At 37.7% G+C, this 18589-nt stretch overlaps 1 protein-coding gene across 1 annotated transcript in view; it reads left to right on the top strand.

The window, feature by feature from the left end:
• LOC134206505 (uncharacterized) overlaps positions 1–18589 on the top strand; it is a 60637-nt gene that overhangs the window by 17627 nt on the left and 24421 nt on the right. Inside the window, exons 6-7 of the mRNA XM_062682234.1 lie at positions 6255–7045; positions 7092–8198. Of these exons, the coding sequence (XP_062538218.1) occupies positions 6255–7045; positions 7092–8198 (1898 nt within the window). The remainder of the gene's footprint in view (positions 1–6254; positions 7046–7091; positions 8199–18589) is intronic.

Here is an 18589-nt window from a genome sequence, read left to right as displayed (position 1 = left end):
TCGAAAACTCCCAGTGCGCGTTGGTCCTCCACGAGCATCGTCCAGGTCTCGTGTCCGTAGAGAACTACCGGTCTTATAAGCGTTTTGTAGATAGTCAGTTTGGTACGGCGGCGAACTCTATTCGATCGGAGCGTCTTGCGGAGTCCAAAGTACGTACGATTTCCAGCCACTATGCGTCTCCGAATTTCTCTGCTGGTATCGTTATCGGCGGTCACCAGTGAGCCCAAGTACACGAATTCTTCAACCACCTCGATTTCGTCACCACCGATAGAAACTCGTGGTGGGTGGCTCACATTGACCTCTCTTGAGCCTCTTCCTATCATGTACTTCGTCTTCGACGTGTTGATGACTAGTCCAATCCGTTTAGCTTCGCTTTTCAGTCTGATGTAGGCTTCCTCCATCCTCTCAAAGTTACGTGCCATGATATCAATGTCGTCGGCGAAGCCAAATAACTGGACGGACTTCGTGAAAATCGTACCACTCGTGTCAATCCCTGCCCTTCGTATTACTCCCTCCAAAGCGATGTTGAATAGCAGACACGAAAGACCATCACCTTGCCGTAACCCTCTACGGGTTTCGAAGGGACTCGAGAATGCCCCTGAAACTCGAACTACGCACATCACCCGATCCATCGTCGCCTTGATCAACCGTATCAGTTTATCCGGAAATCCGTTTTCGTGCATTAGCTGCCATAGCTGGTCCCGATCGATTGTATCATATGCGGCTTTGAAGTCGATAAATAGATGATGTGTGGGCACGTTGTATTCGCGGCATTTCTGCAATACCTGACGTATGGCGAACAGTCGTATTATCTTCTATGTTGTTCGTAATGGTTGTTTTTAAAGGCGGCTTATTGGGCCTGCGCAAACCTCCTGTCTCGTCGGAGGGCCGTCGTGTCAGGGCTGTTTAGCGTCCCACCTAACACCAGGACTTGGGCTTGTGCGCTTTGAGCGGCACACGGTCGCTTTGGCGGAGCCTACTTGCGGATTCATGCAGCTTTTTATAGAGGTTTAACAGGGCCCACTGTCAAACCCCACCACATCCTAGGCAGGCGCCACAACTCGCAGATGGCCTGGGGAGGGATCGTCAAGCCCTTGGACATAGTCCCTGCTGCCCCTTAACGTAATGTGCCACTTGGTTTGCGATGAACTGAAACCTCTAGTAGTAGAAATGCAAAAATATGCGTTCTCCCATACTAATTTCCATACAAACTTCAAACGCGATGCGGAAAGCGAGGAAGCAACCAATCGGTCCCAAATTCTGCACAGTTGTTCAGGACCCAGAATGGCTTCAAAAAACCATTGATTTGAAAAAATGACCATGACGCCCCACTCTAATGTATATTCTTGGAAGCGACAACTGCACTCCAGAAAATCTAGACAGCTGATTGAATATGCTATATGGTTGGCCCCGTTATGAATTTAATGTTAATAGGATTATTATATTATTAAGATGTTATTATCTTAATCCTTGTGTGAGAAAAACAGCACTTGTTTCATATGCAGCCATTTCAGTCCGTAATCGCCTTGGTACATTGTTGCTAATCTAAACAATCAATTTATATACATTGAGATTAATTTACCTAGCGATGATGGTGCCTATTGCAGCCATCGCTGTTCTACGAAGTTTACATCAATACCAGTGGCTCCTGACCGGAGAACATAATTATCATAGTGTCCTTTATAGCTTAACAAGATAATCACAGATACATACATTCGAATTGGTAGAAATTATGCCAACCTTATTGAATCACATACATTTATGCGAGACGCGAAGAGCAAACTTATTTCATCATAATTATATACTGATAAATTATAAGAAGCTGATTTGAACAAATAAACTAATTTATTAAAAAACATTATAAGTGATGGTCATAAGGTAATTAAAAAAATACAGCAGCTTAAAGTTGAGATTGCTAACTGCTTGAACGAAACTGGAGTAGAGTCTAAGGCCGCCGAATAAATAACCATCGAGCAACTGAAAGGAAAAACGAAAAGTCTGAAGCAGTTGTTTGGAATATAGCTGCGGAAAACGATGTCAGACTATTTGGCCAAATGCCTTGACCGAACGCCATTTTGCCGAATAATCAAAATATTTTACCTCAGATTATGAATAGTGAAAAAAGAGAAACGAGAAGTGAGTAGAGATAAATGCGAAGAATTTTGTGAAATGAAAAATGATAAATTAGATTTCACACAAGAAATGGAAAGAGAGATTTCGGTAGTGATTATTTAGGCATGATAAGTAAAAAGCGATATGTAAGAAGCGGAATGTGAGAATTGAAAACTGAGAACCGAAAACTGATAGCTGGGAACTGGGAACTGAGAACAGAGAACTGAGAACTGGTATTTGGAACAGAGAACTAAAAACTGAGAACTTAGAACTGAGAACTAGGAACTAGGAAGAGCGAAAAGTGCGATGTGATGTAATATCAGCAAGGAATGAGAAATGAGTATTATTTATTATCTCTATTGCTTCATTCTTCCTACCTATTCCTTCTTTCTTCATGTTCCTTCTTCTTATATCCTTCGTTCCTCTTTCTTTTCCATTCTTCCTTCATCTTTAGTTCAGTTTTTCTTCTATCGTCTTTCTTCTACTTTTTCCATCTTTCCATCACCCTTATTCCTTTTTCCTTCTTTTTTTCCTTCTTCCTTCTTTTTTGATGAAGAGGTTTTGCGAGATGAGGAGGTTTTGCGCCCATTTGAGAAAGACCACAAGAGCAGTTCTACTCAATTGGGCTTTTCTCTGCTTCAAATAAAGATAAAGATAAAGATAAAGATAAAGATAAAGATAAAGATAAAGATAAAGATAAAGATAAAGATAAAGATAAAGATAAAGATAAAGATAAAGATAAAGATAAAGATAAAGATAAAGAAAAAGATAAAGATAAAGATAAAGATAAAGATAAAGATAAAGATAAAGATAAAGATAAAGATAAAGATAAAGATAAAGATAAAGATAAAGATAAAGATAAAGATAAAGATAAAGATAAAGATAAAGATAAAGATAAAGATAAAGATAAAGATAAAGATAAAGATAAAGATAAAGATAAAGATAAAGATAAAGATAAAGATAAAGATAAAGATAAAGATAAAGATAAAGATAAAAGATAAAGATAAAGATAAAGATAAAGATAAAGATAAAGATAAAGATAAAAGATAAAGATAAAGATAAAGATAAAGATAAAGATAAAGATAAAGATAAAGATAAAGATAAAGATAAAGATAAAGATAAAAGATAAAGATAAAGATAAAGATAAAGATAAAGATAAAGATAAAGATAAAGATAAAGATAAAGATAAAGATAAAGATAAAGATAAAGATAAAGATAAAGATAAAGATAAAGATAAAGATAAAGATAAAGATAAAGATAAAAGACAAGATAAAGATAAAGATAAAGATAAAGATAAAGATAAAGATAAAGATAAAGATAAAGATAAAGATAAAAGATAAAGATAAAGATAAAGATAAAGATAAAGATAAAGATAAAGATAAAGATAAAGATAAAGATAAAGATAAAGATAAAGCTAAAGATAAAGATAAAGATAAAGATAAAGATAAAGATAAAGATAAAGATAAAGATAAAGATAAAGATAAAGATAAAGATAAAAGAAAAAGAAAAAGATAAAGATAAAGATAAAGAAAAAGATAAAGATAAAGATAAAGATAAAGATAAAGAAAAAGATAAAGATAAAGATAAAGATAAAGATAAAGATAAAGATAAAGATAAAGATAAAGATAAAGATAAAGATAAAGATAAAGATAAAGATAAAGATAAAGATAAAGATAAAGATAAAGATAAAGATAAAGATAAAGATAAAGATAAAGATAAAGATAAAGATAAAGATAAAGATAAAGATAAAGATAAAGATAAAGATAAAGATAAAGATAAAGATAAAGATAAAGATAAAGATAAAGATAAAGATAAAAGATAAAGATAAAGATAAAGATAAAGATAAAGATAAAGATAAAGATAAAGATAAAGATAAAGATAAAGATAAAGATAAAGATAAAGATAAAGATAAAGATAAAAGATAAAGATAAAGATAAAGATAAAGATAAAGATAAAGATAAAAGATAAAGATAAAGATAAAAGATAAAGATAAAGATAAAGATAAAGATAAAGATAAAGATAAAGATAAAGATAAAGATAAAGATAAAGATAAAGATAAAGATAAAGATAAAGATAAAAGATAAAGATAAAGATAAAGATAAAGATAAAGATAAAGATAAAGATAAAGATAAAGATAAAGATAAAGATAAAGATAAAGATAAAGATAAAGATAAAGATAAAGATAAAGATAAAGATAAAGATAAAGATAAAGATAAAGATAAAGATAAAGATAAAGATAAAGATAAAGATAAAGATAAAGATAAAGATAAAGATAAAGATAAAGATAAAGATAAAGATAAAGATAAAGATAAAGATAAAGATAAAGATAAAGATAAAGATAAAGATAAAGATAAAGATAAAGATAAAGAAAAAAATAAAGATAAAGAAAAAGATAAAGATAAAAATAAAGATAAAGATAAAGATAAAGATAAAGATAAAGATAAAGATAAAGATAAAGATAAAGATAAAGATAAAGATAAAGATAAAGATAAAGATAAAGATAAAGATAAAGATAAAGATAAAGATAAAGATAAAGATAAAGAATCTTCTTTCCTCCCTTTCCTTTTTTTGCTTCATTCTTTCTTCTTCCTGCTTTTTTCTTTTTTGTTTTTTAATCTTGCGTTTATTTAGAAGGCTCATTTGCCATTTGGCGTTACGGAGCCGGAAATTTGTTTCTTTTGTGCAATTTATTTTACAATTCTTGTGATTCTTACAACTAGAGTTAGTTTGGGTAGCCGACGTACACGCGAGTGACCAACACTTCCCTAACGGGTTCCTTCTTCCTTCCATCTTCCTTCCTTCTTCCTTCCTTCTTCCTTCCTTCTTCCTTCCTTTCTTCTTCCTTCTTTCTTCCTTCCTTCTTCCCTCTTTCTTCCTTCCTTCTTCTTTTCTTCTTCCTTCCTTCTTCTTTCCTTCTTCCTTCCTTCTTCCTTCCTTCTTCCTCCCTTCTTCCTTCCTTCTTCCTTCCTTCTTCCTTCCTTCTTCCTTCCTTCTTCCTTCCTTCTTCCTTCCTTCTTCCTTCCTTCTTCCTTCCTTCTTCCTTCCTTCTTCCTTCCTTCTTCCTTCCTTCTTCCTTCCTTCTTCCTTCCTTCTTCCTTCCTTCTTCCTTCCTTCTTCCTTCTTCCTTCCTTCTTCCTTTCTTCTTCCTTCCTTCTTCCTTCCTTCTTCCTTCCTTCTTCCTTCCTTCTTCCTTTCTTCTTCCTTCCTTCTTCCTTCATTCTTCTTCCTTTTTTCTTCCTTTATTCCTTTATCCATCTTTCTGCTTCCTTCTTCCTAATTCCTTCTTTCTTTTTTTCTTTTTTTTTTCTTTCTTCTTCCTTACTCCATCTTTTTCCTGTTTTTATCCTCCATGTTTGTTTTGCCTTCTTCCTCCCCTGTTTATATCTTTTTACTTCCTTTTTCCTTTTCCTTTTATCTTATCATGCGTACATTTGTTGCAGGATATCCTCAGTTAAAGGGCTAAAGAATATTCGATACGATTTGTGATAAATTAAGTCTGCCACATGTAAACTTGGGAAAAAAAATGGTTGATTTTGCAATGGCGCAGAATCCCTTCAATTTCTTACTGGTCGCTTCATCAGAAATCAAGACCGTCCCTAAGCCCCAGCCTAAATTCTGGCTTTATTTGTCGCGGATTGCACCAGACGTTTCAGCTGATCAAATTGGCGAATTGACAAAAAAGCGTCTTGAAACCAATGACGTTCAAGTAGCTCGTTTGGTGCCTAAGGGGAGAGACATAAGTTCGCTATCTTTGTTGTTGAAATCGAGAGAGCTTTTGAGTTCGACATGGCCTAAAGGAATTCTTTACCGAGAATTTTGCGACGACAACTCCAGAGAAAATTTTTGGCGACCAAAACCTCCACCTGCGACCAACGATCCGCTAGGCATTCCGGCGGAAACAGAAATGGTGGTAATCGAGTGATTCTAGCAACTTCCTTCAACATTTCACCGGGACGCATTTTTGCCGCTAGTTTCATGGAAGACCCCAATCCCCTCAACACAGTCGAGCCCCTCCTGCCAGCGACCTGCAGCCGTCCCGGTCCTGTGTTTGAGACCGGAGAGGGGGTCCTCCAAAATCGTCCTTCAGGCAAGTACGCTCCTATTCACAGCATTTCACTTCCTGAAAAAATCTTTGTTTCCAGTCGCCTATCAACTGAACAACCGCCTTCAGTTCTAACCGTTTCGACAACTGCACGCAAATGTACTACAAGTTCTATGGAACAACTGTATCCTTTGAACACTGTATGCAATCACCTGAACCGCGAAATCTCTACGCCCGAACCCACTGCTGTGTGCGAATCCATGGAGTCATCTGACAAAAGAAGTTGTCTTGGACAACTGAGCAATCAACAACCGTTATTCTGCTGTACATCGGGATGCACTCTTGCCCCTAGTTATGAGGAAGCCCCTATCTCTCTCATCGCAGTCGAGCCCCTCCCGCCAGCGACCATCAGCCATCCCGGTCCTGCGTTTGAGTTGAGAGACGGGGTCTTCCGAACTCCTCCTGCAGGCAAGTACGTTGTTATTACGAACAATTCTTTGCCTGAATCGATTATCGTTTCTAGTGGAACTTCGTCAAGCCAAACAAAGTCTGCTGCTAACGGAACACCGGGACGCTTCTGTGTCACAAGTCCTAAGGAAGCCCCTATTCCTCCCATCGCAGTCGAGCCCCTCCTGCCAGCGTCCAGCAGCCGTCCCGGTCCTGCGCATGGGAAGGGAGACGGGGTCTTCCGAATTCCTATTACCGGCAAAGCAACAGCCCCCCGTTCGAAATCGCACGTTACTATGTACTATCAGAACGTTGGCGGAATGAATGGTCTAGTGGAAGATTATAGACTAGCGGTCATGGATCATTGTTACGATATAATAGTTCTGACCGAGACTTGGCTAGACTCGCACAATTTCGAGCTATATTTTTGGAACTGGGTACGAGGTTTTTCGATGTGATCGAAACTCGAATAACAGCAGAAAATCGACAGGAGGTGGCATCATAATCGCTGTAAGTTCTAGGCTGAAGGCATCAGTAATCGAAGACGATTTGTTCAACACCGTGGAGCAGGTTTGGGTATCTATTCAGCTCGGAGGCCGTAAACTATTTGTTTGTGCGGTGTATATTCCTCCAGACCGAACTCGAGACTTGGAACTCATCGACACGCACTGCCGATCAGTCTTCTTTGCGTCGGAAATAGCGTCTCCCAACGATGGAATCATCGTTCTGGGCGACTTCAACCTTGCAGGAGTCGCGTGGGTTCCAACTCACAACGGTTTCCTACGCCCTGATCAGGAGCATTCCTCGCTTCACCCGGGAGCTCTCAAGTTGCTGGATAATTACAGTACTGCAACTTTATCTCAAGTTAATTGCATAGTGAATGAGAATAATCGCTTGCTGGATCTGTGCTTCGTCGGCGGTCGTTACACCGCTCCATTTATTTCCACTGCACCTGTTCCTTTGGTCAAGACTGCCCCTCACCATCCATCTCTAGTAATTGGAGTTGAGAATGACGACGTCCGCGACTATGTTGGTACTTCAACGGCTGTGTCATATGTTTTTCGCAAGGCGAATTATTGCAGTATTGCCGAAGTGCTGTCCAACTTGGATTGGCAGAGTATCCTCGACCCGGCCGATGCAAATATCGCTGCACAAACTTTTTCTCATGTCTTGGCATATGTCATTGACAGACATGTTCCAAAGAAGGTTACCCATATCGACTCTAGGGTTCCGTGGATGACAAATGACCTTCGTTCGTTGAAAAGGACAAAAAAGGCCGTCCTGAAAAGGTTCACAAGGTTCCGCACTCTTCCCTTGAAACACCATTATGCTAGGCTGAACCACGAATACAAACGGTTAAGCCATTTTTATTTTAAACGTTACCAGCGGAGGATACAGCAATGGCTTAAATCCCATCCGAAATCTTTTTGGAACTACGTAAACGAGCAGCGTAAGGAAGTAGGTCTTCCATCGTCCATGGTCTACAACGGAGTCATGGCATCAACTCAACAAGAAATTTGTAACCTATTCTCGGCCAAGTTTGCTAGCGTGTTTGTCAATGAGCGCCTCTCCAATGACTCCATAACCAGCGCAGCGGGTAATGTACCCTTATAGAATCAAACGCTAAACGCTGTCGATGTAAGTACAGATGCCATAGCGAGAGCAGCCACGCGGCTAAAAACGTCGGGAATCGGGACCTGACGGTGTTCCGTCGGTTTTCCTAAAAGCGAACATTTCCTGCCTTCTGGATCCACTTCATCGAATCTTCCAGCTCTCCCTTTCTAATGGTGTATTTCCGACCTGCTGGAAGACAGCTGAAATGTTTCCTGTGTACAAAAAGGGAAGCAAGCGCGATATAAACAATTATCGAGGAATCACGTCACTATGCGCTGTATCGAAGTTGTTCGAGCTGGTCGTCATGGATTCTCTAAATGGCCACTGTAAACATTATATCAGTACCGACCAACATGGATTTATGGAAAAACGTTCCACATGTACGAATCTACTGTGTCTTACATCATACGTTACAGACAGTATGCTTGCTTGTGATCAACTGCAGCATTTGATAAGTTGAACCACAGCATTGCGATCGCCAAGCTTGATAGATTGGGAATTGGAGGCAGCCTGCTTGCATGGTTTGGTTCGTACCTTACTGAGTGCCAGTTGACAGTTGCTCTAGGCGATTGTCGCTCGGTAAGCTTTTTCGCGATATCTGGCATACCGCAGGGTAGCCATCTGGGACCGTTGATATTCCTTCTCCACTTCAACGACGTACATCTAGTTCTAAAAGGACCGCGATTATCATTTGCAGATGATTTTAAAATGTTTTTGCGCATCTGCTCAATAGCCGATTGTCATCTACTACAAGACCAGATCGACGCTTTCGCTCATTGGTGCGATCTAAATCGACTTGTAGTTAACCCGAAAAAATGCTCGATCATAACTTTTTCTCGAAAGAAACAACCGATTACCTTCAAATACTGCCTGTTCGGAACGACTATTGAAAGAGTGCGCTGTGTGAAAGATCTCGGTGTTCTATTGGACTCCAAACTGACATATTCGGATCACATTTCATATGTTGTTGATAAAGCATCCAGGTTTCTTGGATTTGTGATCAAAGTGACAAAGACTTTCACAGACATCTACTGTTTGAAAACACTGTATTGCTCTCTCGTGCGATCTACGTTAGAATACTGGCTCTGCGGTCTGGAGTCCAAACTATAATAATGGTGTCGAACGCATCGAATCCGTTCAACGTCGATTTTTACGGTACGCACTCCGCAACCTTCCCTGGAGAGAGCCGCTACGACTTCCTCGCTACGAGAGCCGTTGCCAGCTGATCAGCTTAGAACCTTTGTGTATCCGAAGGGATGTATGCAGAGCATTAACCGTCGCCGATATTTTGCAAGGAAGAATAGATTGTGACACTCTTCTGCGACAAATAAACATCAACGCACAACCCCGACAACTGCGGAGTAACCTAATGCTAAGACTTCCTTTTCGTCGCACAAACATGGTGTCCTCCCTGGTTTGCAGCGTGTTTTCAATAGAGTGGCGTCGGTGTTTGATTTCCACTTGACGCGAGTAAGCATATGCGGTATTTCGAAAAATTTCGTTTAAGGGCATTCGAAACGAAATTCCGCGGAATTTCGCGGAATTTTAGTATGGCGAAATCTGATTTTATGATTTCGTTTCGTATCGATTAATTTCAAAAATTTCGACGGAAAAATCATGCTTTTAACGAAATTAAACGGAATTTCGCGGAATTTCGAAATAAATTTTTAATATTTCAAATTTTCATATCGTAAAAAAATTTGGCTGCGCCGCTGGATAAAGACATTCAAACTCTATTTAAAATTTCATAAGGTACATCGGGGCAAGTTGAAACGGTTTTTTCAAAGTTGAACTTTGTAGTGCTGTAAAAAATCATTCTTTGATAAATTTTGAGTTCGTTTGCGGCATTTGCTAGTTCGGGGCAAAGATTATACATAAAAAATTAGCAACCTTACCAAACTTTCTTATAAATAGTTAGTATACTTAAATTAAATTATTCTTACTTAAATTATTCCCCACGTATCGGGGCAAGTTGGAACACTGCGCTATATACAGACATTAGCCAATTTTGCCGTATCAAAAACAAAATATAGTACTCAGTGAAACTCAAGATGCACAAGGTTGGTGTGGTGACTGTACTGCCAGGACACTCATAAGAGTCCCATGTAAATGTTGATGTAAACTTCTGATGATTTTGAATATCTTTCAGACGTTAGCTCAAAATTGTCTCCTGTTAAGGAAAAGTGATAAAATAGTAGACTTTGTTCTAGAATTTTGAAAATCAAATCCTTCTTGTATTGTCCATCTTGATATTCACTCGGATTACTTTTCAAGATGATTAATTATTTGGTTCGCTTGAATTGTGCGCTTGATCAATTCGTTTGTGGCTTCTTCGTAAATTCCATTAATTAACCAGCATATCTCTCACAAACCCCTCGATTGAAGAAATAGGGGACTAGGGAAGTGAAAGGTGGAGTTTACAAAATGCTGACATGCTCTGTTTTATTTTTTTGAAAGCCAGTACTTACTACGAGGAAGATTAAGAATCTCAAAACAAGACCATGTAGTTTGAACATGACCCCTTTTAATTCTTGAGTGGAAATTGCAGGTGGGTTGCATTCATGACGGGATGGGCGAAAATTTATTAAATTTATTTTCAGAAGCTTGGACCTTTTTATAAATTTATATTATCCGAATGTATTTACGGACCAATGTGAATTCTGGAAAAAAAATCATTTTAAATGGCGAGGGTGACGTTTTGAACCGTTGTTTCAACTTGACCAATGGGTTGAAAATGCAGAGCAATTTCAAACGACAAAAATACGAAAATTTACCGGGTCTTTCATCGATTTTTTATAATCATTATGCTTATTCGACACTAGCAGACCCGACCCACACGGCATGATAGAGGTGAGCAAACAAGTCAGACCCATAGGAGCGTTAGCGTGAGTGCAATCATGAAGTGCATGAGCGTGAATCAAGTGTTTGGGTGAGCATACAAGTCAGGCTCACACGGTACGAGAGAGGTGGGCATACAAGTCAGACTCACATGGCATGAGAAGGGTGGGCACACAAGTCAGACCCACACGGCATGACAGAGGTGCAACAGAGTATGTACACGGATAAAAGTAAAAAAACTAAATAGATTATTTTCTAATCTAAAACTATATTCTGTCTATCCACTCATCGCAATGTTTAAGTGGACTATAAGCTGTGAATGATTAAAATAATTTTAATCTTTGGAATGATTATCTTTTATTTAATCATTAATGACTTATGTCATTTTCTTCGGTGTTTACAAAACAAAAAGAAACAAAAAAATATCAACGTTTTCATATTAAAGAAGCAGCATGTAGATTTGAAAAGAGTTTATTTACATTTTCATTTATATAATTTATTTGCAGTTTTAAAAATGGTTCGTCTCCAAAAATATATCCGTACCATGCAGAATAGCATACGGTGGCGATTAGTAGAATCGGATTCAGAATAAAGTAGCACTTGTTGTTTAATAAAATTGGTTTCAGAATGGCACTGGCCTCCTGCAGCAGCCCCGTCACTTGTTCCCTCGCTTGTTATATTGGCTGCCGGTTATCGTTTTACGGAATTAGGACGTTTTTCTGTTGGGTATCAATCGAGTACTCCGAACTTCGACGTTCGAAGCACGGTCCAGATAATAGAGATGAAATTCCATATCGGCCATTATGTTTGCGGTTGGTGTGGCACCTGACCTTCATGACCGAGTTCAGGACTGTTGCAACTGAACTCTGTGAAACAAAAAAGAATGTCAATATTCTATGGAATCACTCGCAATATAGGAAAAACTTACCTTTGCCAGCTCTTAAAACTCAGTGTAACAGCATAAAATGAAGGGTCCGTCGTCCGTGATTTTCCCTAACTTAATCACCGCCGAACATGTTGAAACACAAACGGCGAACAACTTGAATGCAATTAAAAGATTTAATTTGAGAAAAACATTACAATGCATAAAATAAAAGCAAGCAAGCCTGATTTATAAGCTTTGAGAAGAATAAAATTGTAGAAATGTTGAAAAAGATTAAATAATAAGCTAACTAGCTTTTCCATTTTTCTCCGTGTAGGGTGTGTTTGAGGGTGCGATAGAGTGAGCACCCAATACTATCGACAGACATATGATTTCCGCGCAATGATTTTCGTATCACGCTGTACGCGTACAGTGACAAGATGACACACATCTTTCCGTTCTATCGTTGTATCTATTTGACAGCTTGTTTTGAAACTGATTCTAAAGCTTTTCAAAACTATATTTTTCATCAAAATATATAGAAATCATAAACTGTTACTATAGTTTTTATGAGTATTACACAATATTTATCCATATTTTTTGAATATATTGTGAATTCGCGTCAGCAGTTCATTCATCGATATGAAAACGTCATTCTTCATATAGGTATTTTAGCAGAAATATGCGAGTTCTTGCAAACATTCCGCAGGGCAATTATTTCTGCGGACGGTAATCACTCTATTCTATGGTTTGGGGTGATTTCAGTGCAAACGGCACTGATCTTTTAATTCATTTGAACATTTTGAAGGATAAAGCCAGCACCGTTCAATTGGGTCATAGATCCTGTAACAGTTTTTTTCGGACACGGAACTCCGGGTTTTTCAAACACTTATTTTCTTCGCGCTGACTACCGTTTATTTCTGCACTCCACGTTTACCTCCACGAGATCCTCCCCTCCTCTCCTCTCTCCCTCTCCAAACACAACAGATCCAATTTTGAATTTGTCCAAAACAACGGTACAAAACTTTCGTCCCATCTAAAAAAGTAGATTCTGACTAATGACAAATCCAAGAGCCCGCGCCCTTTCCAATCCTTAAATTTTTAAATTGGAATGACCAATTAAAACCCATAGGATCCTTGCACGAAATGTTCGAAATCACACGATACAGAACTCAAACCATTGAATATCATGCTTAAGTGACGGTAGATCAATAGGAAGACATCTTCAGAGCGTAATTGTAGCAAATAATGGGGTTACGAATAATTAATTTGCCAATGTTGTGAAAAATATCATCCGGAATTGCAAAAAAAAAAACGAATTTTACTCAGCTGACTGAAAAACTGCAAATGTTTGTTTTTATTTCATATGTCAAACGGCGTATTTGACATTTCAAAACAACAAATTATGTTCTGTTTCGTACAATACAACGGTCGCAGGGCAGGGTACGGAAATCATCGTGCTATCGTGATACCAGCGTGATTCTGGGTGACAGACATATGATTTTATGCTGTACAGTGATATTGGTATCATATATGTGTCACAAGTACAAGTCAGACTCGCATGGGACGGGTGCCTGTGTGAGCGAGAATGAGCGAGTACGTTTAGTACTGCCATCCCCCAGAAGTAGTACTGGGAGGTAGTTCCTGGGGGAAACGATGGCGGAGCCCAAGGGAGTTTAGTCGGTATTACCGGTACGGTCGAGTCCGACACTCTAGTACACTTCCGTGTGGTAGTTTGACAACTATAATGCATGTGTGCTGGGTTAGTGTGTAAATGCATTCTCACCTTAAAAAAAAAGACCCGACGAACTTCGTTTCGCCTAAAATTGATTTATTTTCTGAATAATTCTTGAGTTATGAAGAAATTGATGTTTCATTTGTATGGGAGCCCCCCTTTCCAAAGGAGGGAGGGATCTCGAACCATCTTAGGAACCTTCCCCGGGCCCAAAAACCTCTGCATACCAATTTTGACGCCGATCCGTTCAGTAGTTTCGAAATCTATAAGGTTCAAACAGACAGAAATTCATTTTTATGTATATAGATTGGATGATTACCTACCGTGAAAATTTTATGGAAAAAAAACTCTTACAAACACCATTTTGAGGCTTATTTCATTGGCACGCCAAAAACAACTACCATGATATGTGAAGCAACTTTATCCAATGGAAATTAGCAGGAAATCGTTGATTTCAGCGTTAACTTTTGGTTTTTGTTCAGGGGGTCCATTATACGCACGGGATCCATTACTAGCACTCTCCCCCCTAGTAGCACAGTTCTGGCAGACCTGGTTGCAGCAACTCTTATATGACCCAATTTGGTCGCATATGAATCACAGAAACTCCTCTATAACAAGTGTGTTGCTCGGGCCTAATATTTAGCAATAGACGTAGAGTAGAGTGGGGCAAGAGTACGCACTTAGTTTTCAATCGATCATGTGGCCCTTATGAAGCAAGCTTCTGTATATCAAATCAGTGTCGATGATTCATATACTCTTCCTTTATGTTACCCAGTGGAAAAAATATTGAATTGATTGAGATTCGTTTTAGTACAACCCTTATTGCAAGACAAGTGAAAAACGCACTCTCACCCCACCGGTGGGGTAAAAGTGCGCATCGGGTGGGGTAAGAGTATGCATTTATCCAATCATGTGCTTTAAGTATATATTAACACAAATAAGAGTTAATAACATTTAATTGATGTTTAATGAGCATATATTAGGGAATGTTTAAAGATTACGTAACTTTTCAAGGAGGAGGGTGTCCTAAAAATGTGCACTTTCATACGAAAAACCATTGTTTAAGGTTTCGCGTGGCGTATACAAAGGCATTTTCCTTAAAGAAAGTCTACCAATCACGTAATGTAAAATTTGGCTATTTCAATACCCCTCCCCCCCTTTCTTACATTATTTGTATGAATCCTCTAAAAATTATATGGATCGTCACACATCTCACAACCCCTCCCAGCTAAACGTTGCGTAATTTATGAATGTTTCTTTTGATTAAATGAAATTATCATCTAGTCGAAATTGTGTTTTCGTACTACGTTTAGGTGTACAACAAGTCCTAATACAATTTCATTATTTCGCTCCAGTGCTTTGTTCGCTAAGTCCTTTCTAACACCGAATTACTTCAACTTATCCTAAAAACTTATGATAATTTCGAATTCTGTCCCTTTTTTCTTAGTTGTGGATCCTTACGCTTTGGAAGAAGTCCTATTTCGGCCGGAGATACGGGTTTGACATCATAACTTGAAGATTCATATGCGTACTCTTGCCCCACCGGTTCCTGCGTACTTTTACCCCACAGTCCCAAAAATTATTCAAGTAATGGTTTTGACTTCTTGGAAAACCAACCGGATTGGTGTTCTGTACCATAAAGTACTGTATACAATAGGTTATCGAAATGGTATAATGTTCACCTGATTGAACGTATATATGGTAATGAAATACTAGTTGCGGAAATCCAATTATGTTTATCAAAATGACCAAAAAGTTATCTAACTCCATATCTCTCTTGTTGTTTATTCAAATCGTTTACAATTATACATGATAATAATTGGCCAGAATACCTGTCAAACTGATGCAGTGCTGCTAGTTTATCTTTTTTTATTACCTCAAAAAATCGAAAACGTACTCTTACCCCACGCGCACTCTTGCCCCACTCTACTCTAAATGTCTGCGTTCTAGTTTGATGGCATAAAATTAGTTTACATTTAATAGCTAAAGGCTTATACATTGTTCTCAAGGTCTGAAAAGATTTATAAATGTTGATTTTAAGCATTATATTCATTTTTTTTTTCAATCTAGCAGTTATATTTTTTCAAGTGAAATCTTTTGAGCTTGTAACTTTCGCTTCTCTTACATAAAAAATGGATATTTCTATCGAGTTTAGATAGTTTCTATCGAGGAAGATAAACATCGATTTTTGAAACATATTGTATGGAAGGTTCTGTACCAAATTTATTTGGTTACACTGGCGACCACCTCATTAGAGCTACCGACTGAATAGTAACAAGGCAGACACTATTGAATTATCACATCATGCCCTAGCTTTCAGCAAACACGTATGCCTATTTTTTATTGCTAAAACACAGCAAATAGTTTATTGGAAATCAGCAAATAACCGTATTTTGTACGGAAGTCTGTTCTTTATTATGCTGAGCTGCAGAAATAAAAACTGATTTTGTATTTTTAATATTGCGAAAATTGTTTAGATACTCAAAATTACCTTCATCCTTCAGTAGACCTTGAGGGCCCTCAACTTCAGTAGGTTAAAGTTCCCTATATTCTCTTAATTATTCAGATCTGTTATAGTTTTTTTTACATTCTATTTCCAATGGTTTGAATTTTCAAGCTTTACAGATTCATCATGGAATGGAGAACGTTTTCCGGGGCGCCAGGCAATGTGAGGCAAGTAGGCTGAACCCGGAACTGTCCCGCATAATCCGGGACGTTTGTAACCTAATGCCTACATGCAGATAGCGTAATGGTGTTGCTAGAGTAAGAGCATCTCACAGCTATTATTGTTAAGGTCCGACTCCCATCAGCGCACCATAGAATTTTTCTAATCGTTCTCACAAAAAGTGAGTGAGAGGTGAAGTGATTAAACGAAAAAGGTTTTCGTCTAGCAGTCACGATTTTCGTTTATCTTCAAAGGTCGAGAAAAAATGATGGATGAAAAATGCCCCTCACCATAACCAAAAAAAAAGCTCGCTTAATATTACCTTCAGGCCTCAGTAAAAATTTAGAAAAAGTCGAGTTCACACACTTAGTTTTTATTTCTGAAGCTCGGTAAAAATCCGCATGGCCGTGCGCCAGCAAAATAAATAACTGATATTCCGGCAAAAATGATGTTTGTTAGCTCATTTTCGGCAAATTATTTGCTGATTTGCAGCAATTTTGACAGAAATCTCGGCAAAAAACATGTTTGCTGGGGCACGGCTGTGCGAATCTCGGTAAAAGTTGACCATTTTGCTGACATACCGGTAAAAAAAATTCAGTGCGTACTACTGCAACCAACAGCTGTTTGGAAAGTCTCACAGATTCAATAAATCTTCATGAATTTGGTTGGAAATTTGCCTGGAGACTTTATTCAAGATGTCGATTGAAATGGAAGGGTGGCACTTTGAATCTGTAATACTTTTCAAAATGATGAACAGATCCAATAAATTTGAAATCTGTTGATTGCAGTTAAAAAATCAGCTTTAATTTATTTTTACTGAGGCCTGTTGGAAATATCAAGCGATGAATATTTTTACGTTGTTTATGGTAAAGAGGCATACTTTTGAAAATGGTAAACATGTACAAAAGTGATCTGTTACTTATGTCCTTTTGTAAAATTAAGCTAGATTCTACCTATGGAATTTGGGTAACAATATTTTTCTTTAACAATATTAAACGAAATTAATTTGCTTTTATTCGTATTCTTTCTATTAGTTTTTTGCATTATGTATATAATGCAAAAAAAAACTATTCAATAAAAATTCCGCGGAATTTTTTTTTAAATTTCGTTTCGTTTCGAAAAATTTCGAATCAAATGAACCTCAATTTCGTTTCGTTTCGAAGTATCGGAAGTAAATCTGAATTTCGTTTCGTTTCGTTCCGAACCAACAATAGCATTTCAAATTTCGTTTCGTTTCGTTTCGTCAGGAAAAAATGTGTTATCGCATACCCTTAGACGCGAGATGTCCTCCGCCGGTTCTTCACATCATTTTTCACCGACCAGAACAATTGACACACATAGACTATAGTTAATGTAGGGGGAATGACGGCTTTGGCAGGTTTTGTTCTATTATTGGCAGGGGGTTTTTTTATGACTGACTAGGCTCAAATTTGGCCTAAACATTCTTTGCATATCAAAGAATATTGTGGCCAAATTTCATAAAATTTGGTCGACAAAAACCCCCCTGCCAATAATAGAACAAAACCTGCCAAAGCCGTCTTTTCCCCTATTTGTGATTGTATTGTATTTTAACCTCTTGACAATGTTTTTAATGTACTGATGTGATATTGTAATTATATTTTTTTAACCATCATTGGGGCTGTACCAAGTCTGTTGATGTAATAAGTAATAAATAAATAAATATGTATCACTTCACTCCTATAATATCTCACTTCTCACCAATCTCTTCACAACACTCATTTCTCATTTCTCACTTGCCACTTCACAATCCTTACTTCCCACATCACACTTCTTACCTCTCACTGACTCACCTCCGCCAACTTCTTTATTTATTGTCACCATTGTTCATCCTTTCCTTACGCTTTCAATGGAAAATTCTTAGGAAATTCATTCGCTGACTTGCAGCGTTCTAAGTAGGTGTTTAACTTTATAACAATCGTCGAGTAAATCAGGCTTTCTGATTAGCACATACTTCCGGAAATTTTTCGGTTCCTTGATTCTTTCATTGACATGAGGAAAATTTATATGAATACGACGAGTTTCGGATACTGCAATTTGCCTCGACTAATAACAAACATCTCCAACGCATTACATTTAAATAAAATCATGATTTCAAGAATTTTCGCGCCTTTAACGTTGATCTCCAAGCGCTGATATTTTATTTATGAATCAACTGAACATACGGAAGCCACCAAAACATAATAACGAATAACCTAATCAGCTGCTGGTTTTCATCGCAAAGAACAAACAAATGTTTTATCAATTATTTATTCC

The sequence above is a fragment of the Armigeres subalbatus genome, chromosome 1 (genome assembly GCF_024139115.2).
Source record: "Armigeres subalbatus isolate Guangzhou_Male chromosome 1, GZ_Asu_2, whole genome shotgun sequence".
Taxonomy (NCBI): Eukaryota; Metazoa; Arthropoda; class Insecta; order Diptera; family Culicidae; genus Armigeres; species Armigeres subalbatus.
The sequence above is the reverse complement of the archived record's forward strand: the minus strand, read 5'-3'. Positions and strand labels throughout refer to the sequence as shown.